Source organism: Camelina sativa, chromosome 4, assembly GCF_000633955.1.
Source record: "Camelina sativa cultivar DH55 chromosome 4, Cs, whole genome shotgun sequence".
Taxonomy (NCBI): domain Eukaryota; kingdom Viridiplantae; phylum Streptophyta; class Magnoliopsida; order Brassicales; family Brassicaceae; genus Camelina; species Camelina sativa.
Genome location: NC_025688.1, coordinates 20,552,226 through 20,572,769, shown reverse-complemented (window position 1 = coordinate 20,572,769; position 20,544 = coordinate 20,552,226). Strand labels below are relative to the sequence as shown.

Here is a 20,544-nt window from a genome sequence, read left to right as displayed (position 1 = left end):
AAAAGCTCAACGAAACTTCTGGCTTTGCCTCCATCCGAGAACTCAAAGCTGTACTTACTAGTCATGTTATGATGCAAAAGCCCCCAGTTCCTAATCCCTTGCTTAGCATCTTTCTCAACAAGCTCAAAGATGTAAACCTCAGAAACACCTTCTTTCCTCAACGGTGTTCCAGATCCGCTTCTCAGATGAGTCAACAAAGCTTTCAAGAACATCTCACTGTACAGCAACGTCGCGTCTACTTCACTAGCATCAATCCCCGAGCTAGGCCAACCAGTCTCCGCAACAATCACCGGAAGATTCTCATGCCCCATCACAGCCATAGCACTAATCACAGCATCAACCATCATATCAAAAAGATTACGGTACCTAACTCCGGTGGTGAGATCGTCTCTGAAATTAAACGGGAACTCTTCAAAAAGAGCAAACCCAATCGGAATCGAGAAGCTAGACCGGTACATGTTGTAGGGATAAAGATTGATCAAGAACGACGAGTTGGTTCTCTCGAGGAATTGAAGAATCGGTCTGATGATCACTTCGCCGTTAGGTTGTTGAAACTGCGCCGACGAAGGTGGGAACGCCGTGGGTACGATGTTGAAGAACGAGAACGTCGTCGACACAGAGATCTTGTAGATTCTCAGATCCACGAGAGATTGATGAACGTTCTGCATCGCGCGGAGGAGAAACGGAGATACGTCCGGCGAGTAAGAGATCACGTCGTTCCCGACGGAGATGATCGAGATCTTGGTGCGAGGGTGAAACGGAAGCACGTGGCGGTAGACCCAACGCATCGCGAGCGAACGGTTCGAAGCGAGGAGAGGAACGAGTGGATTCGGTACGGAGAGGAAGAGGGATACGTTGGTGTAGGCGAAGGCGCGAATCAACGCCGGGTTCGAGTCGAGGAGTCTCACCGCCGGGATGTTCATAGAGACGACTTTGGCGGCGATTCTGTCCGGCGAGAGCTGTGCGGTGGCGGAGATTGAAGCTGGAGTTGAGTAGGTGACTCCGATCGTCGTGGCGGAGGTGATCGTCGTAGGTGTAGCTATGGCGGTTAACGTGATAAGGAGGAGGAGATGAGAGGAGAGAGAGTGTATCTTCTTCATTCTCTTTTCTTGGAAGTTAGAGAGAGAAAGTGAAATCGGAAACTGAGGATTCTGATCGATCAAGAGAGAGAGACGAAAAGGTTGAAGATGAAGTGTGAGAATGGGCGGGAGGATTCTGTTAGAGGAGTTATTGATTCTGTGTGCTACGGTGTAGATTAGGTACTGTAGACATCACTCGTAAACTCAGACGCTGGCGTGAGTACACGTGTCCTCTGTAGCGTATGTTTGACCAAAAGTCTTACGTAGTCAAAACTCTCTGGCGTAGTCGGAGACTTTCTAATTTATTAAGCAGGAGTAACCAAAGAAGCTTATACATTCTTTAATGGCGATTGAGCCAGAGATACCGAAATTGAAGGTTTTATAGATACCAAAATCACGAACAGTCTAACACAATCAAAGTTTTTTTAAGCAGACATCAATGGAGATAAGAACATGAAAGGATAGATTACACACACGCTCACACACAGACACAAACGGGAAAAAAGCAAACTGAATCAGTTTGGCATCAACTTTCAAATTTTAGACTAGAGAAGAGGAGAAGAGATTATTGAACTTTTAAGATTCAGGATCTGCGGCTGCTGGCACGCCGGCAGCGACTGCAGCGGCTGCAGAGCGTTTGATTGAAGCGGATTTGATCAAGTGGTTGTAACTTCCCTTTTCCTTGAAGAGCTGAGCGAAATGGTGCTTGCAGTACAGGATTCCTTCAAGAGCTGCGTAGTTGGATGGCGAAAGTGCGCAGCCTCCATGTGAGCATTTGAAGCAGGACTTGTGATACGTCTGGCTCTCCACTGTTACCTGCAGTGTTTTGAACAAAAAACAAGATTTAAGCAGGACTGACCAAAGGAGCTTTCAAAGATCCCAGCAAGAGTTTTGTATTAAGTCATGATGTCAATAGTTTTCATATTCAAGACTTTCACCAAGAAAGAGAATCATGGTTTACTCGAGAACTAAGCACAAGCCATAGCTGAGAATCTCCAAAACAGCTCAAACAGGTAAACTAAAGCAACAAAGAACCGATATTTCCAGGGGTTATGCATCCGTGACATTATGTTCATTGCAAGCTCTTGGTTATTGAGGAGATTATGTATTTATCCAACACATTAAAGAGAAAACACAGGTGAAATCTAGCAAATGATCAAACTGTGTGTTTAGAGGGCAGAAAGGTGATTACAGAGCTTCAGTTAATGGAAAAACGCATGAGTGAAGAGCTATCAACATCAAACGAGTTCTAACCTTCTCGATAGGATATACAGTTTTACTGCAAGTGGCGCATTTCTCTTGTGTACCAGAGAATCTGCCGGCAACTCGACTAGGTGTCCTTGTCTGAGAACAAACCAAGAAAGGGATATAAGAGAAAGAGTCAATTGATGTGCCCAAAGAGCTTTTATCCAAACCAGATAAGAAACACTTACCAGCTCAGGAGTTGCTGATTTGTCAGTCGGCTTTGCAGCTGTGAGGAAACAAAGTTCAAGAAACGTTACATCGATAACCAAAAGAAGAGCAAGTGAAAAAAAATTGGAATCGAAGCAGAGACAAGACTACATACGTGACTGAAAGTTCTTGTTGAAACTACCAGACTCCTTGAAAAGCTGCTCAAAATGAGGCTTACAGTACAACACACCTTCCATAGATGAGTAACTGCTCAGCTGAAAAAAAAAAGAGATTTACTTTCTCAGAAACTTCTTATGGTTACAATGTCAATTCATCATTTAAGCAAGAAGCAGAATAAATCAATCCATATAAACTCATTCCTCCAACCAAACCAGAACCATTAACATTATAAACAAAGGTTATTTATAAAGGAGAAAGAGACCTGAAGCCTGCTTTTGCAGTGAGTGCATTTGAAGCAAGACTTGTGATAGCCAACTCCATCAGCTGAGAGAAGCTCCACAGCATACACAGTCTTCTCACAAGCCTTGCATTTCTGTTGAGTTCCTGTAAAAGACATCCTCAAGGCCTTGCCTTCACTTTTTCTCACCTCCTTCTTCTTCTCACCCTAAAATTTCAAAATCCAGAAAACAATAGAAACCCATAAAAAAAAAAGTCCTTTTTTCCAAAGATTCTAAATTTCAAATCGATCCAATGATAATTGAAACAAGACTGTATCCAGACGAATGTAAATTGTAATGAGAGATAAAGACGAAGCCGATCTCTTAAGAATGAAATCATAAACCTCGAGAAAGTTAATCACAAAGGACGGATCTATTACCTCACCTTGAGATGAGTCCTGTCAAGATCTGATCCTCGAACGAAACTGCAAAATACACAACGCCGACTTAATCAGAGAAAGATTGAGAGATGTGAAAATGCAAAAGTCAACTTGTTTCAAGAGAGAGAGCTGTAACGTATATGTACCTTCAAATAACGAAAATGGAGGATCTTTGTGACGATCAAGACGATGATGACTGATGAGGAAGAGAAGAAGAAGATGATGATACAGCAAGTAAAGGAATAATAATAAGATTTTGGTAAAAATCCTTTTTTTTTTAATCTTCTCCTTTTAGCTGGAGGAGACAGTGGGGTTCCACTTTGGATTGTCCTCTCTCTCATTTTTTTTTTTTTTTTTTTAATTATAATTTAGAATTTGTAACAGNACAAATTGAGAATTATTAGTTCTATTTCTATATGTTACAATTTACAAATAAAAAAATGATATATAATACAAATTTGTCATCTTATCTTACTGTAACTTTACCAAATAAAGGGTTTAAACTTTAAATTATCTGTTTATTCTCCTGGAATGGAATGCGTTTGGTGTTCAAGTCTCTAATCAGATCTTATTTAGGCAACATCTATTAATAAAACACCAAAGCATCGACCATATTAGAAGTGATTATAAATACATTGCAATTGATCAACTACTACTCTAGAGTGCCAAGGCCAATTTCTTATTGTCCCAGCTTATTTATTTATAGCCTTGTCTTTGTTTTGATTTTTCTAGGACATATCAGAAGGCTTCTTAACGGCTCGGAGCTGAACGGAGTTGTCAAAACAGTGGAAGAAGCCAAAGTGAGGGAACCTCTCATACCAAGTTTCTTGTGGCACATGTGTGTCCCAGTGTTCTCCGCTGCTGCTTTTACCGTATTTGTGAACCCATCCTGATCCGTTGTGACCTTCTCCCCAACTTCGGTTCCATCTGTCACCGTGCTTCCCTTCCCACCAAGTCTCACCTTGTTTCACTCCTTGAGCGCTCGGGTTAAAGTTCTCGTCCCATTTGTCTCCCCATTTGTCCCAACCGTCCCCTACCCATCGTTCAGCCCACTTGTCTGTGTACTTTGTGCTTCCACCTTGTCCGTCATACTTCTCTCCCCACCTGGTATAAACCAATCAAGAGAGATTTAGAAACATCCTAGTTATTTAGTCACAGTTTGTGTAGTTTCAATTCTATTTCCTTTACAAATGCAGAGGAGAACTACACATCTGTTGAAGACAAGGTAGGAGTGGCTTTATTACAATGCTAATCGCTCCTAGAACTCACAAGTCGAAATAACAAATTAACCAAAAATGCTCACAGACTAGGCTTCAAAATGTTAATAGAGCATCACTGATTTGATGTTCAACATTATAAGGTGTTAACAAGCTAGATGATATCGTAAGGACTATGTGAGTGGTGTTTTTGTTATGTGAAAAGAGTGTTTTGAGTATACCTTTCATGCCAGACATGAGCATGGCCAGCATCAAGGGGTGTATTGCGGTCAATGCTGCACCACTTATGAGCCCATTTTTCTGATTTTCCAGTAGCATCATAATGCTCCCACCACTTCTCTTGCCATTCATCACCTTGCCCACTCTTTCCCCATTTGTCTGCAGTTTTCTCCATATGCACAATACCATTCTCCTGTAATAGACAATTCAAATAAAGCCTCAAATAGTCTACAGTGCACTACTTACTCCTGCAGATAAGTGTCTCAGTTTTTAGATTTATAGTAACTACTTTTACACTGACCTGGCTCATCGACTCTCTCCAGAACTCACGCCACACGTTTCCAGTCGCATCACGTCCTGATTTCTCAGAACCAAGTTCCTTGAACCCAAAATCATCAGAAGCCTCCCAATACTTGTCTTGCCACTCAACAACACCATCAGCAGTAACCCCACGTATCATTGTCCACCTACAAACCACACCATCAGGTCTTTTCTCTACACCCGTTTGCTTCCACCACTTCAATCCGTCTTCACTAACTCCAGAAGATGAAGACTCATCCAAACTACCAAGAACACGAGCCACTTCTTCCGCATTCGCTGAAGATATATCATCAAGGTCATGTTCTGTTGATGATATCTCGTCAGAGCTGGGCTTTGTCTCTGCCTCTTTTCGAACCTCAATCAAAGACTCAAAAGGCGGGATAGTAAAGCTATGCCTTTCAGAAGAAAGCATACTCTCATAGGGTATGGAAAGAGAGTCAGCTGATTTGTCTTTCTCCAATACAGGATTAGGTGGAAACTCAGCAGACTTTTCCACAGCTTGCAAGTCCACATTCATATTTGAAGTTATCTCACTACCTTGAGGTGGTGTCCAAGACCAAAAATCTGGTCCTGGAGTCTCAGTACCAGAAGTTTCTGACCGAGGCACATACACTGTTCTACTCCACATTCCTGGTAGATTCCAACAACATATGAATAAACCAAACTTCACAAACAACGAATGAAGAGCTAATAAAGTTTACCTTTTGTTTGAGTCTCCGTGACTCCATCACTTGAGACAGTGTTATCATCATCTGGAAACCCTTCCTTCCCGTCGCCAGAATTGTTAGAGGCAAGAATCGCTTTAGCAGCGGAGATGGCTGCAGCGGCACGATCAACGACCTGCATTCGCTGAATCCGATCTCTTTCCTCGACAGAAACTTCAAGAATCTTCTGAAACTCATCACTCTTCTTCTCCAAATCACCTCCTTCCTCTTTAACACCGTCGACGGATACAACATTCTCGGCAATTTTCTCAAAGGCCTTCTCTTTCTTCTCGCGATCAACGGCGTTTTTCCACATATCGAGGTACGATTCAGCTCTTTCATTAGAAACCCTAAGAATCTTCACACCGCTTCTATCACCTCTCCGGTTCCTCCCGTTCGTCACCGGTGCCGCGAAATTCACAGAAGTGTAGTAGAAGTCACGTCGTCGTCTTCCGTCGTCCCAGTGAGAAGAGCCCAAAGCGGCGCCAATAGAAACACCTAACCGCGATGCCATTTGTTTTCTTCTTCCCTTCACAATCCCAATTCCAAAGGGCAGAATCAGTATTGAAAAGAAAAAAAAAAAAAAAAAAACGAAACTTTTTGTGAAAAATCGGAGAGAAAGAAGAAGAAGACGATCTATATAGAATTGTGAGAGAAATTGTCATAAAGGATGGATTTTTTATTATTACCTCACGTTGAGCAGAGAGAGTCCAATCAAGATCTGTCCTCGAACGAAACTCCAATATAGACGGGAACTTTAAAAAAGAAGAAGTAGAAGATGATCCACGAAAAGAATCAGAATCTCGGAGATTGTGTTTAAGGACACTCTGTGTGAGTTTTTCCCTGATGTCGGCACCAGATATTGGGATATTTAGTTTTGGCGGGTGGTGCAAAATAGAAGGTTTAATTATCTGTTTTATCTTTAATTAAATGCTTATGACTTTTAACTTTTTAGTTTTTACATCATCATTCTCATTCATATAAATATCTTACATCATCTAACTTGGTATTGCTAACGAATGTGTTACATATAGTAGTCTTTAGTAATACTAATGAAAAAAAAGTTTTAGTATTTCTTGTTGACACTCAGATTCTAGAAGAGTAGAAGAGCATAGTTGAGAGCTAAAAAATAGGGAAATGATGAGGATCATAATATTTCTGAAGTTCCATTAATCGATAATCAAAACTGACAAGAAGAGTCTATGACAAAAAGTGAATTAAAGGATAAAACTACAGCTCCTGCGAAATGATACTTGTGATTCCCTTCCGGTAGTTTGTAAAATGTTCTTGAATCAAGCTTCCTGCATTAGGAATTCGAATCAGGATCCATGTTTTACTTTGGATAAACAAAACCAAAACCTGGACTATATATGTTATAGGGATGAGTTGCAATTGCTCCTAACTACAATGCACAACCTCTTTTAAAGGACATGAAAAACGTAAAACAAAATGGCTGATCTAATATTATCACAAGGTAATGAATTAGTGCAGACAGGTATAGTCTTCAATTCTAGTGATGATGATCATAAACGAAATGAAAGGAATAAATGGGATTATTGGATCAAAATTTATTGAAAATGAGTATGGTACCTCCTCATATGTTGCTTGGGTACATGAACACTCTGACTTTAGCTCCCTGAGATCAACAAGTTAAACTAGTCAGCACTGCTGGAAAACAAAATCATCCAATTAACCATGATATAATCCAAGAAAGTTAAAATACCATTGACTTTGGTGGTAAGTTTGAAGTGAACTTAGCACGGACAACACCGCTGTTACCATGAGGCCTAGCGACCTTTCCCCAAATGCAACGGTAGTGAGAACCGTTCTTCTTTGTCTTTGCCTTGTAGATGTAAGCCATACGCTTTCCCTTGTACCAGTTAACCTCCTCTTGAGTGTTCACTCCTTCGATCTGGACGAGAGAAGTGTTGGGGTATTGGTTGGACTTGGACCTGAAATTATACTTCATAGTTAGTAATCAAGCTTTGATGCATAGAGACATCTCAAAATGTATCATCTGAATCATTTGTATAACACTAAATCAGAGACTAACTACAAAAACACAAACAGAAGATTCAAATAATTGTCTGAAACTCTAATGTAAACTAGTCCATCATGACATAAAGATATCTACAGAATTAGAAAACAAGATAGATGCTTAATGAAGACATAGATCTATGTTGATACACAAAACCGGTTCACCCCAATAACTCAGCAACATTGCAAAGTTAACAACAAATCAACTCGAAAGGATGAAAATTTCAAAGTACCTCTTGTAACCGAGGACTGTTCCTCGCACATACAACCTGCAAAACAACGAAACACATAGATTTCATTAGACTTAGCAAACCACTAACGAACAAATTCGAATTGGAGATTCAGCTGAAAGAGAGAGATAAGTTTCACATTCGAAACGCTAATTACCTAACTCTCTCTCCTTGACGTCCCTTCATTTTCGATCCTGCTACTGTCTTCTTCCTCTCCCCACTCCTTTTATGCCGGCGAGCGAAATTTACAGAGAAAAACCCTAGCTTTCGCTAATTAGGTCAAGACTATTTATATACGGATTCATAAAATAGCAAAAGTGCTCTACTGGGCCTTTGAGCTATCTCTATCAACTTAGCCCATTACGGCTAGGCCCAATTATGGCTTACGTTTGATTACTAAATTGATTAACGTTTAAAAACTAACGAAAACAGTTTGAAAACAAAAAAACAGAGATGACATAAGAATGGAGAAAACAGAGGAAGGCGTCGGAATCAGAGTTTACACGGCGAGTCCGACGCAAAAACCATCACCGTATCAAGTTGCACTCTCTTCACTGCCTACGTTTTCGGATCGAAGAGTTACGCGTTTTTTGTTTCCAGGTAAAGAGATATAGATTGATCAAGTTATAGAGACTCGGAATTGTTTCTAGTGCTTTTTTACTTGTTTTTCCGATCACTCGATATGGTGTTGAAGTTTGGATGCATGGCTTCTAGATTTAACTTCACTTCTCTGTTTATTTGTTATTTTAGTATCTGTTTTTTTTTTTTTTTTTTACTTTGTAAAGAACAAAAAAGAGATTACAACCATTTTTTTAATATTTGGTGTAAGATATTACAACATTAACAATGTCTTAAGAATACAAAAAAAAAAAATAAGAGTTTTTGATCAAACATCAGCAAAAACATGGAAGTTTTTGGAATCAACGGATATGAGTCTAACAGCAGCAATAGCAGCAGCAAGAGACATTAATCCAAAGACGCAAACATTAAGCCAATGCCATAGCTTTTGCACAAGACTAAGCTTATCGTTCATAGCGACTAGATACATGTGATTCGCTAATATGAATGTCAGAGGGAACGTGCTTATCGCTCCCGTGAGGCTCATGAAATCTCCAAGAAACGGCAATAGCGCAGAGAGAAGTGTGCTTACCGCGAGGTAGCTTCCTCTTGCTACTGTTCTAAACAACAGATTCTTCAATGCCAATGGACTTCCTTTGACTCCGTACTTTGTATCCATATACTCATAAGTCGGACTAGCAAAAATCTACAAAAAAAATCACAAGAAAAATGAACTGTTACGCTTAGGAGTAAGACGTAAAAACTCATCACTGAGTTCTAAAGAGCGGTTTGAGGAGGAGAAACTTACATGTAAAGAGATAACCGACTGTAAGAAAGCGCAAATGTTAGCGAGTGCTTTAACCCAAACAGGTCCACTGACGCTGTTTAACAAATAAGTCGATGTCGAGGACCCGTAAGCCCAATAACCGATGAATGTAACGGCATACATTGGTAAAACACCAACAGTGAATTGAAAATACAGAGCCTTCATCATGTTTTTAACCACCGGTTGCTTCACTGTAGCCTAATCAATCATTCCACAAAATATTAGTGTTAAAGAAGAAAAAAACAGAGAAAGATTCGATTGAGTATGAATAGATCTATGTGACTAGCTAACCTGTATTTCCGGGAGCATTCCCGTATTGAATGCGAAAACCAGATTTGCTGCTGCTCCTGTTATGGTAAAGAGTTTGTTTATTGATGATCCTTGTATGGTATAGTCTCTTTCAGGTTTGTTTACTCCTATGAAACCAAAACATAAACACAAAATGGTTTACAAAAACATATCAATCAAATGTATCATTAGTTTCTGTTTTGGTTATATCAAGAAGTATACCATCTTTAGCTGATAGAACTATCGCAACAACAATGTAGACTATGCTGAGGACTGTTGAAACTCCGAGCCAGATTCCAAGAGCTGATAAATGAGGAATACCAATGGCGAAAAGCGCACATACAACACCCGCGATGGCGATAAAGTGTGGCAGTTTCATCAAGCTGTCATCTCTAAAAAGCACATAAACAGCCTGCACATAATGCAAAAGCAGAGCTAAATGAGCAGCTGATGACTTACTCACAACAAAACAGGTGAGTTTGTTTTTATCGTACCTTTAAGGCAGAACCAGCAAGTATGATGAAACCACAATTAATCATGAAAAGATTGACATATTGCAATCCCCATGTAACACGGTACATCTTTTTACCTAATCAATCAAAGCAAATACACATTTCGTAAGCCTGAGACAACCAAATCAACATAGACATCATGCTAGAGCTATGAGGAATTTACCATAGATGAAGCCTGCAAGATCTCTATAGCGAATGTGTCTCTTTCCACCAAACTCATGAAGCTTGGCGACAAGAGAGTTAGCATAAAGGGAGATTCCGGTAGCAAGAAGAAGACCAATCACACCACCAATCCAACCCAAAGGAACCATGACTGTCCCGGAATATCCCAACACATAGGCACTGTTTATACCGGTTGTTAGAACAAATGATACCTGAAACCATGAATCTGTGTACAATCGTTCAACTGTTAAAAGCTTACACACATATACAACATAAAATAATAAGCCAGCCACTCATTTTTTCCATCCCAAATATAGTTTTCAAGAGTAAATCAAAAAAAAAAAAAAAAAACAGAGTTCTGCATAGAGAAACTGATATATGGAAATTACACTTGCTATGCATGCATAAGTGAGTTATTAGTGAATCTGACGAAGAAGACAAAAGGCTACAGTTTATTGGAAAAAAAGAAGCATAAACTCCCCAATTAAGTACACTTTTGGCTTTCCAAAGGCTAAATAAAAAGAACTTTTCTTCAAAAGCTCGAGATCAAGCAGTAAACGACAAAGTTTATCGACCCAAAAAAGAGCAAAAAAAAAATAACAAAATAGGACAATATTTGCAATAACAATATAAATTTCCAAAGATAGAGGATAAGAAACGAACCACTGCTAATCTGATGAGCCGTCTCAGGGACTTCGAGATCGAACTTTTCTACTGCTGTAACTTTACGGTTCCTAGCTTCACTCGTATCCATAATTCCGACAAGAATCTGTTTAAACCTCTTCACTTTCTTCTCCCTAGAGTTTGAGATTTGGTTTGCTCACACACCCCAAAAAGACAAGTTTCTTGCTTTGGGTTTAAAGAATCTTTGAACAGACAATTCTATTCCACACAAAAAGTGTGAAATGGAATTGACGAAAAATGAAAAAGATGAATCCTGTTTTTTTTTTTTTTCTGAGTGTTTGATCTTTTGGGTCAAATTTAATAGATGGATGGGTCAGAGAGATGGATACGTCTCTGTGTCACTCCGCGTTGAATTATTTGCACCAGATCCTATAAAATGTGTAGCGAACGTTTTCAGTGTACTTAAATAAATGATAAAAATACTTTTTTTTTTCTTACCATAATAGTACTAAAAAGGAATCTTGAGAAATAAAATAGATATGAACGAATCTTATGAATCATTTTTGGAAAGGCTAATAATTTTCGTCCAATACTCCAATCCACGAAATCTTATCAAGAAAATCAATTTTTTCTTTAATATAATTTCTTAATAACTTGACTATATATAATCGTATTGTTAGTAGCAGTGTTAATTTTTCAACAGTCGTTCAAATTAACTACAACATTTTTCAAAGACCGGAGTAGTTTCGTTACTTGGTGAAAACTTAAGAAAGTCAAAGTAGAGCAACGTGTGAACATAACTGCTACTGGCTTACAACTTTTTGATGTAATTATTTGACTAACCATTATGACATAATCTTCCTTTCACCTCTTATTACATTATCCTGAATTTGTTTTTTTCTCTCTTTTGTCCTATTTAGAAATGGATTCGTATGATCGTATCTGTGTGATCGACTTAAAATCATATGTCCTCTCTGTTGACTGTTGGCATAATCCGAAGGTTATCTCAACTAATTCACTCGTACACCCAAGGTGAAGAAGATGCAATTAACATAATAACATCGACAATGTAATTAAAAAGTAAAAAAAATCACATATATATATGTTCTTTGATTCGACGAATAATGAATGAGTCCAACAAAAGCTACACCCAATATATCTAAATCTGAAATATTCTTACTTTTGCGGCCTAGTGTGAAATTTTAAATGTGTTTGTACGATTTATAGTTTTGAGAATGCTATTGAAACACAAATATTACGTAACTAGAACAAGTGTGGAATATTAGGATAGCTGATTAGTCAACTACATGATCCTCTTCCAAACATCTTATATGCCCATTTCCACACCAAAAAATTAAAAATTAATGTCACACAGAATATGACAACAAATTTTATTTATTTTTAAATGTTAAGTTGAGTAACAAAAAACGGAAAGTCTAAAACGAATTTTAAAAATAAAATTCAGCCTTTACGTAATATACACGTGGCTTGACTTTGTGGACAATAAAAAATTCAACACCATGCAAAAACTTTATGATTGGAATTTCCAGCCCATCGCGTTCACATGCGTTTGACTTTTACTATTGACTACATCAAGATTCTAGTAATACGTTTTACTATCTATATATATAGAAAATTATAAAATAAATTTTGAAATTCAAACTTATTTATAAGTATACCATTATTGACATTAATTATTAATTTAATAAACAAATTAATTCTATCTATATTCGATTTTTTATAGAAACTAAATGTTTTAAAAGATAACAAACATAATTGCAAATGTATACAAATTTTATATTCTTATTTTATAAAAAGGTGAATGAAGAAGTTAAAAAGTGACTTTTAGTCTCACATACTATATTTCACATACTATATTTTACTTTCACAGGTTTCGTATGATAAGTTTTTGCGGATTAAAAATGTTTAAACATGTTGCGTGATCCACCTAGCATGACGGTTTGTACTATAGAACCAACACTAAAACTATTAGTTTATTTTATATACTATAGATTTTTAGTCATAGTTTAGAAATTAACTTATAAATTATCTAATATATGAATTACAAAATATTACACATAGTACAACACAATCTTAATATTACAAAAAAAAAATTATATACACATAAAAATATACACTAACATACCATATAGGCGTATACCTATGTTTAATACTAGAAAACAAAACTAAGTGTTTTAAAGTTTTATATTCTATCTAATAACAAATTTAATGTAATTAGGTTCTAAACTATATAAAACGTAAGAAAAAAACATTCTAAAACAAAATTATAAATTAATTAGATAAAAGTTAATTAATTGGAAATTTGATACTAAATAAATTAAAAATTATTATTTAAAATACAATAATTTATTAATTAGTCCCGCGGTGTACCGCGGGTAAAAACCTAGTTATATATATTTTAGTAACAATAGCCAAATATTTTGTTGTTTGAGTTTTTTTCATTCAATTATTCCAGACAAATTTTGTTTTAACATGTTAATTTAACACATGAATTTTCTTATATCATTTGTTGAATCATAAGCATATGTCATTTATTATTGTTGAGAATCGCAAAATCCGATTCACCTCTGTAATGAACCGCATACTACGACTCTGCCTATATTTCTCATCTACTTCACAAATCAGTTTGCATAACATAAACATAATACAGAGATTTAACGAGTTCCCTTTATGCAGAGGGTACATCTCGTATGGGAACATTCTCCTACAAACATTCACTATCAGTTACTCAAGATTTATACACAAAGTTTCATATACAAGTTTAGAGAACTACTAACAAAGAAACCTGAAGAAGAAAACACATAATAGATCTAGCTTTTCTTCTTCCCCTCTCTCTGTCTCTGGTTCAGCTCTCTCATCTATGTATAACCCTGAAACACCTCCAGAACCCCAAAGAAGCAGCTCCACCTTCATCTCTTATCAGAGTGTCATGAAGACATCTTAAACCTATACTAGGTTATGTTTGGCTCTCAGCCCTACAACCCCAGCCAAACTTCTGCTTCTTTCTCATGGTTATGTGCACTGCTTTAAGCTCTGTGTACGACGCCTTGCACATGCTCTCTGCATTGTGTCCTGCGTTCTTGCATCTGCACTGCACAACACTCTGCGTTGTGCCCTGCAGCTGCCACCAATGTACTAGCAGCTTCTTTTGTGCGTGCTCTTTTTACAGCATGTGCATATCCTTCTTTAAACATAGCTTCCATTATATAGTGAAACTCTAGAACTTGTGTCGGTTTACTTTTACAGACAACACAACTCGGATCTTGTATGAGATACATACCAATATAAGCCTAGTTCATAGTTGATACCAAATAAGCCCATATGAAACAAATATATACAACAATTATCTTATGGTTTATATTGCCTCTTGGATATTAAAAATTATTAAATTCATTATTATACCGTTTTACTATTCTCTACTACCAACTTCAACATTTGTCATTTATCTAAATAAATCTTCTTTTCATATCTTTTGCTTAGTTATCTCTATTAATTTTCTTTGAGTTTTGTATGATTGATATCGATCTTGTAATATATCAGATCTTTTTGTACAGCTATAACCTATGATAAGAAGAGTAAGTCAGTTCCTAAAATCGTTGGGGATTTTCTGAATACAAATTCCTGAAAATATAACTCATAAAAGATGGAGGCATGGAGCATACAACTAACTGTAAAATAAAACAATTATAAACAGGTGGTTTTTGGTTCAAAATAGTTCAACCTTTAGGTTATTTATAATTTATACCTTAGGTCATCTCCAACGGTGGATTTAACCAAGGTTCTTATTACAGATTGTGATTAAAAATAAATCAGGATTAATAAAAAAGATAAGAGTTGCCTCTTGTTTAGTAAGTTTAAGAGTAACCTCTTATTTGATATGTGTCAGCATATCGCTGATTTGGTTTTTAAGATAAAAAAAAGTTTTTTTTTTCCTTTCTTTCTCTTCCTCTTCTCTCTTTCGAAGATTACAAAGATTACAAAGGTTGTGAGCGAGCTTTTCAATAGTTACAATGACGATTGTGTTAACAAGAAGGGGAAAGATACCAAATTCAACAATTGGCTCGAGGAAAAGCTGATGGCCTCGGCCCTCATCTCCATTGTGGTTCTACTAGTCGTTATGGTTTCTAGAGCATACAATAAGTAAAAATTATGTTATACTTAAAACATATTTATTTTGAAAATGATATTTTTTTCAAAATAAGAACTTCAATTAGAGTTTTACCATTGGGGGGGGGGATATTTTTAATTAACCTTCTACAAGTTCTTATTTTTAAAAATTATACAATTTAATCTTAAAAAAAAAATTAAGAGTCTCAAAATAATAATCTACCAATGGAGATGCTCTTAATATCTAAAAGGCTATGATTTTAACATATATAAGTATTCTACAAAAAATGAAATATTTGTTTAAAAAAAATTATAATCATTTTTCATTTCTAAATTGTTTACTTTAGTTAATTTTTGCATCATTTTTGTTTTTTTTTTTCAAAAATTAATTCAAATATCTTTATCTGACTTCTTGAATTCAAATAATATGGAGTACATCAAAATATCAAAACATCAAATTATCCGTTATAAGAATTAATTTTCATGAAAATATATGTTTTAAAAAAAAAGAAGTTAAAACTGGTTTATAAAAAACACAGAATATATATGTATCAGAGCCAAGTTTCGATCTTGGGACCTGTGGGTTATGGGCCCACCACGCTTCCGCTGCGCCACTCTGATTATGTTGCCAAGATTGTGAATCTGAAATCTATAATTATATTTAAGGTTTCTTCTACTATTTTTATTTTCTACTATTTTTATTTTGGAAGATTGATTTTACATACTTTTTTTATATATAGATTTGTACAATTTGCTCAAGTTTTGACAAATTATGATAGAAGAATTACACATAAGTTTTGACAATTACACATGCCAATAACGTGTGTATTTTTTTTTTGAACTGCCTTATACATTTGTATCTAAAATATAATATTGCACAAAATTTTGCTCATGTTGATCAGGAAAAAGCAAAATAAAAAAAGACATAAGGAAAAGTTTTTTTTTTGTCAAACAAGCATTTCATTAGAAACTAGATCCTCCAAAGAGAGATGTTCTTACAAATTAAAAGCAAAAGAGTGCAAGCAAAATAGAGATAGAGACTCCATGAGTCTTCCAAGTAAATGCATAACTTGGGGAAGCTTGCAAAATATGGAAGGTCTATTGATGTTTTGAAGGATTCTAGCTTGAAGGTGATCTTCTATTAATCCCCGACCAACAAGTGGTCATTAGTAGCTCGGGCGAATGACGCATAAGAGCTTTTAAAAAGGTGCTCCATGGAGGAGGCTGAGGGTTCAAGCATTATAAAAGTGCCGGTAAAGGTTCGAAGAAGGGAGTTCTCATTGATGAAATAGGTTGGCGGAGCTTGCCAAGAACAAAACACAGGACCAAAACTCAATTAGAGAGGCATTGCCTTTTATGGCTGAAGCTGGGTACATAATCTTGTTGAAGAGGTTTTTACTACCAAAGCAGAGTCGTGGCCAAGGTCACACCATATATACAAATATATATGTATCAGAGCCAAGTTTCGATCTTGGGACATGTGGGTTATGGGCCCACCACGCTTCCGCTGCGCCACTCTGATTATGTTGCCAAGATTGTGAATTTGAAATCAATAATTATATTTAAGGATTCTTCTACTATTTTTATTTTGGAAGATTGATTTTACATTCTTTTTTTTTATTTTAGATTTGTACAATTTGCTCAAGTTTTGACAAATTGTGATAAAAGAATTACACATAAGTTTTGACAATTACACATGGCAATAACATGTGTATTTTTTTTTTGAACTGCCTTATCAATTTGTATCTAAAATATGATATTTCACAAAATTTTGCTCATGTTGATCAGGAAAAAAGCAAAATAAAAAAAGACATAAGGAAAAGTTTTTTTTTTGTCAAACAAACATTTCATTAGAAACTAAATCCTCCAAAGAGAGATGTTCTTACAAATTAAAAGCAAAAGAGTGCAAGCAAAATAGAGACAGAGACTGCATGAGTCTTCCAAGTAAATGCATAACTTGGGGAAGCTTGCAAAAAATGGAAGGTCTGTTGATGTCTTGAAGGATTCTAGCTTGAAGGTGATCTTCGAGTAATCCCCGACCAACAAGTGGTCATTAGTAGCTCGGGCGAATGACGCATAAGAGCTTTTAAAAAGGTGCTCCATGGAGGAGGCTGAGGGTTCAAGCATTATAAAAGTGCCGGTAAAGGTTCGAAGAAGGGGGTTCTCATTGATGAAATAGGTTTGCGGAGCTTGCCAAGAACAAACACATGACCAAAACTCAATAAGAGAGGCATTGCCTTTTATGGCTGAGGCTGGATACATAATCTTGTTGAAGAGGATTTTACTCGGACTATGCTTCACTACCAAAGCAGAGTTGTGGCCAAGGTCACACCATCTAGCGGTAGAATGAGAAACAATTCCAACAGACAGACGAAAGAAGTGCACATACCTCATAGTCTTCGGATAAGCAATAATCGGGGATCTCCATTGGAATATGTCTAACCGTAACAGAGCAGGTGGGTCCTCCCTCACATGAAACCATCGGTCATGGAGGTTAAGGAGTCACACACAAAACTTGTAGTCGGTCCTACATTGGACAAAGGGAACCAAGTTTTAAAAAAAAGAAGTTAAAACTGATTTATATATATAAAAAAAAAAACTGAATATATATATGTATCAGAGCCAAGTTTCGATCTTGGGATCTGTGGGTTATGGGCCCACCACGCTTCCGTTGCGCCACTCTGATTATGTTGCCAAGACTGTGAATCTGAAATCTATAATTATATTTAAAGATTCTTCTACTATTTTTATTTTGGAAGATTGATTTTACATACTATTTTTTTATAGATTTGTACAATTTGCTCAAGTTTTGACAAATTATGATAGAAGAATTATACAGAAGTTTTAACAATTACACATGGCATTTACGTGTGTAATTTTTTTTTTTGAACTACCTTATACATTTGTATCTAAAATATGATATTGCACAAAATTTTGCTCATGTTGATCATGAAAAGGCAAAATAAAAAAAGACATAAGGAAAAGTTTTTTTTTGTCAAACAAGCATTTCATTAGAAACTAAATCCTCCAAAGAGAGATATTCTTACAAATTACAAGCAAAAGAGTGGAAGCAAAATAGAGATAGAGACTCCATGAGTCTTCCAAGTAAATGCATAACTTGGGGAAGCTTGCAAAAGATGGAAGGTCTGTTGATAACTTGAAGGATTCTAGCTTGAAGGTGATCTTCGAGTAATCCCCGATCAACAAGTGGTCATAAGTAGCTCGGGCGAATGACACATCAGAGCTTTTAAAAAGGTGCTCCATGGAGGAGGCTGAGGGTTCAAGCATTATAAAAGTGCCGGTAAAGGTTCGAAGAAGGGGGTTCTCATTGATGAAATAGGTGTGCGGAGCTTGCCAAGAACAAACACAGGACCAAAATCAATAAGAGAGGCATTGCCTTTTAAGGTTGAGGCTGGATACATAATCTTGTTGAAGAAGTTTTTACTCGGACTATGCTTCACTACCAAAGCAGGGTCGTGGCCAAGGTCACACCATCTAGCGGTAGAGTGAGAAACATTTCCAACAGACAAACGAAAGAAGTGCACATACCTCATAGTCTTCGGACAAGCAATAACCGGGAATCTCCATTGGAATATGTCTAACCGTAAGTCCGTAACAGAGCAGGTGGGTCCTCCCTCACATGAAACCATCGGTCATGGAGGTTAAGGAGTTACACCCAAAACTTGTAGTCGGTTCTACATTGGACAAAGGGAACCAAGTTTTAAAAAAAGAAGTTAAAACTGATTTATATATAAAAAAAACTGAATATATATATGTATCAAATCCAAGTTTCGATCTTGGGACCTGTGGGTTATGGGCCCACCACGCTTCCACTGCGCCACTCTGCGCCACTCTGATTATGTTGCTAAGATTGTGAATCTGAAGTCTATAATTATATTTAAGAATTTTTCTACTATTTTTATTTTGGAAGATTGATTTTTCATACTTTTTTTTTTTATAGATTTGTACAATTTGCTCAAGTTTTGACAAATTATGATAGAAGAATTACACAGAAGTTTTGACAATTACACATGGCAATTACGTGTGTATTTTTTTTTTTTGAACTACCTTATACATTTGTATCTAAAATATGATATTGCACAAAATTTTGCTCATGTTGATCAGGAAAAAGCAAAATAAAAAAAAAAAAGACATAAGGAAAAGTTATAGATTAAATACTGATATGCAAACTATCATACTCATGTGATGTGGAGTTGTTATCTTCAAGGAGACATTTCATCAAGTTAGAGACTCCTTCAACCTATTAAAATATTAGATCATCTTCATTGGTGGAAATATATCATCTAAGTTTCTTAGTATAAAGAAGTACGTAGTAGTTAAAATATAATTTATTGTTTCAAAACTTTAAACAAAATGTTGATCTCCAAACAGAGCCCGCCCTTAACACAGACAGGATAATAGTTCCAAAGGTCAAAGGTTCGAATTCCAGTCATTTTTGTGTTTTCCAAGTTTTTTTTAGAAAATATTAGTGTATAATTGGCCCAAAAAAAAGAGCTTGTGGCCTTAATATTTTCTGAGACGGCTCTATCTTCAAATAAAAGACACAACCGTTTCGCAATAAGTTCCAACACTGTAGTTTCTTGCTGGAAAATATATGATGTGTTTCTCTATTTTTTGTTTTAACAAGCGATATACTTCTTAGAACCGCACCGATGGAGGTGACTTACGCATATACTATCTCTTAAACTCAATATAAAGAGAATCTAGCGTGTCTTGTCATGTATAAAAGTTTTTTATCTATAAGGAAATGCATGTCGTCTCACTTGATTGAAAATGGTATTTCACTGTAAAATGAATTCATGGGAGTTGGTGGAGATAGAAGCTACCTTAAGGTATCAATGGAAATAATTTTGGTTCAAAACATAGATACAGAAGACATGGTTCATGGTTGTTGATAATAAGTTTGACAATCCAATGTCATTATCACTAACTTTTGTTTTTCAGCTTTTCTTGCCAAAGGAGAAGATTGTCCAATATAATGCCATTAACGGGAGTGAGATGAATAAAATTGTGAAAGAGGGAAATTTTTAATAGGGATATGATTCCTTTTTTATTGTTATTATCATTCTGAAGCAAGATGTCATTGCAGTTTTATAGTTATCCTCACATCTATCATGATTCATGAACATCACATCACCTAATTACAATTTTCTTTAGTAAACCCATCTAAAACAAACAAGGAATCTGGAGAAATGAAGATATATCTGTATTTTAGAGCAATAAAAACATTGAACAACATAACAATGAACTCGAATGTAGAGAGTAACCGACATTCCCTAACTTGAATGTAGAGAGTGAACGAAGCACTATATAAAAAACACTACTTAATTAGAATGTACAAAAATTCTAAGTAACTATGCGACTACATCATGTTGCTTCTTGTATACT

At 36.2% G+C, this 20,544-nt stretch overlaps 5 protein-coding genes and 3 non-coding genes across 9 annotated transcripts in view; all 8 read right to left on the bottom strand.

The window, feature by feature from the left end:
• LOC104784093 (glucan endo-1,3-beta-glucosidase 2-like) overlaps nucleotides 1-1,186 on the bottom strand; it is a 2,710-nt gene extending 1,524 nt beyond the window's left edge. The window contains exon 1 of the mRNA XM_019244361.1: nucleotides 149-1,186. Coding sequence (XP_019099906.1) covers nucleotides 149-1,100 — 952 coding nt within the window. The 5' untranslated portion in view covers nucleotides 1,101-1,186. The remainder of the gene's footprint in view (nucleotides 1-148) is intronic.
• LOC104781466 (LIM domain-containing protein WLIM2b-like) lies at nucleotides 1,442-3,580 on the bottom strand. Of its 2 annotated transcripts, none has more exons than XM_010506145.2 (7): nucleotides 3,456-3,580; nucleotides 3,315-3,354; nucleotides 2,914-3,096; nucleotides 2,647-2,746; nucleotides 2,513-2,550; nucleotides 2,334-2,423; nucleotides 1,442-1,895 (listed from the first exon to the last, which is right to left on the bottom strand). In XM_010506145.2, exons 3-7 carry the CDS (start codon nucleotides 3,046-3,048, stop codon nucleotides 1,656-1,658), a joined length of 603 nt encoding a protein of 200 aa, XP_010504447.1. In that variant the 5' UTR covers nucleotides 3,049-3,096; nucleotides 3,315-3,354; nucleotides 3,456-3,580; the 3' UTR covers nucleotides 1,442-1,655. The 2 variants fall into 2 exon arrangements, with proteins under 2 accessions (XP_010504447.1, XP_010504446.1); XM_010506144.2 differs by having other exon boundaries at nucleotides 3,310-3,354; nucleotides 3,456-3,579.
• On the bottom strand, nucleotides 3,800-6,624 carry LOC104781465. Its single transcript, XM_010506142.2, has 5 exons — nucleotides 6,460-6,624; nucleotides 5,768-6,299; nucleotides 5,047-5,696; nucleotides 4,748-4,938; nucleotides 3,800-4,413 (listed from the first exon to the last, which is right to left on the bottom strand). Exons 2-5 carry the CDS (start codon nucleotides 6,282-6,284, stop codon nucleotides 4,038-4,040), a joined length of 1,734 nt encoding a protein of 577 aa, XP_010504444.1. The 5' UTR covers nucleotides 6,285-6,299; nucleotides 6,460-6,624; the 3' UTR covers nucleotides 3,800-4,037.
• Nucleotides 6,886-8,307, bottom strand: LOC104781464 (60S ribosomal protein L35a-4). The gene is made up of 5 exons (XM_010506141.2): nucleotides 8,195-8,307; nucleotides 8,041-8,076; nucleotides 7,494-7,722; nucleotides 7,361-7,406; nucleotides 6,886-7,071 (listed from the first exon to the last, which is right to left on the bottom strand). The coding sequence occupies exons 1-4, from the start codon at nucleotides 8,221-8,223 to the stop codon at nucleotides 7,365-7,367; spliced, it is 336 nt and encodes a 111-aa protein (XP_010504443.1). The 5' UTR covers nucleotides 8,224-8,307; the 3' UTR covers nucleotides 6,886-7,071; nucleotides 7,361-7,364.
• Nucleotides 8,831-11,436, bottom strand: LOC104781462 (proline transporter 2). The gene is made up of 7 exons (XM_010506139.1): nucleotides 11,047-11,436; nucleotides 10,385-10,609; nucleotides 10,204-10,298; nucleotides 9,932-10,121; nucleotides 9,713-9,837; nucleotides 9,404-9,619; nucleotides 8,831-9,301 (listed from the first exon to the last, which is right to left on the bottom strand). Exons 1-7 carry the CDS (start codon nucleotides 11,135-11,137, stop codon nucleotides 8,924-8,926), a joined length of 1,320 nt encoding a protein of 439 aa, XP_010504441.1. The 5' UTR covers nucleotides 11,138-11,436; the 3' UTR covers nucleotides 8,831-8,923.
• Nucleotides 15,685-15,756, bottom strand: TRNAM-CAU. Its single transcript has one exon. It is a non-coding gene; the product is annotated as a tRNA-Met (tRNA).
• On the bottom strand, nucleotides 16,586-16,657 carry TRNAM-CAU. The gene has a single exon. It is a non-coding gene; the product is annotated as a tRNA-Met (tRNA).
• On the bottom strand, nucleotides 17,750-17,821 carry TRNAM-CAU. Its single transcript has one exon. It is a non-coding gene; the product is annotated as a tRNA-Met (tRNA).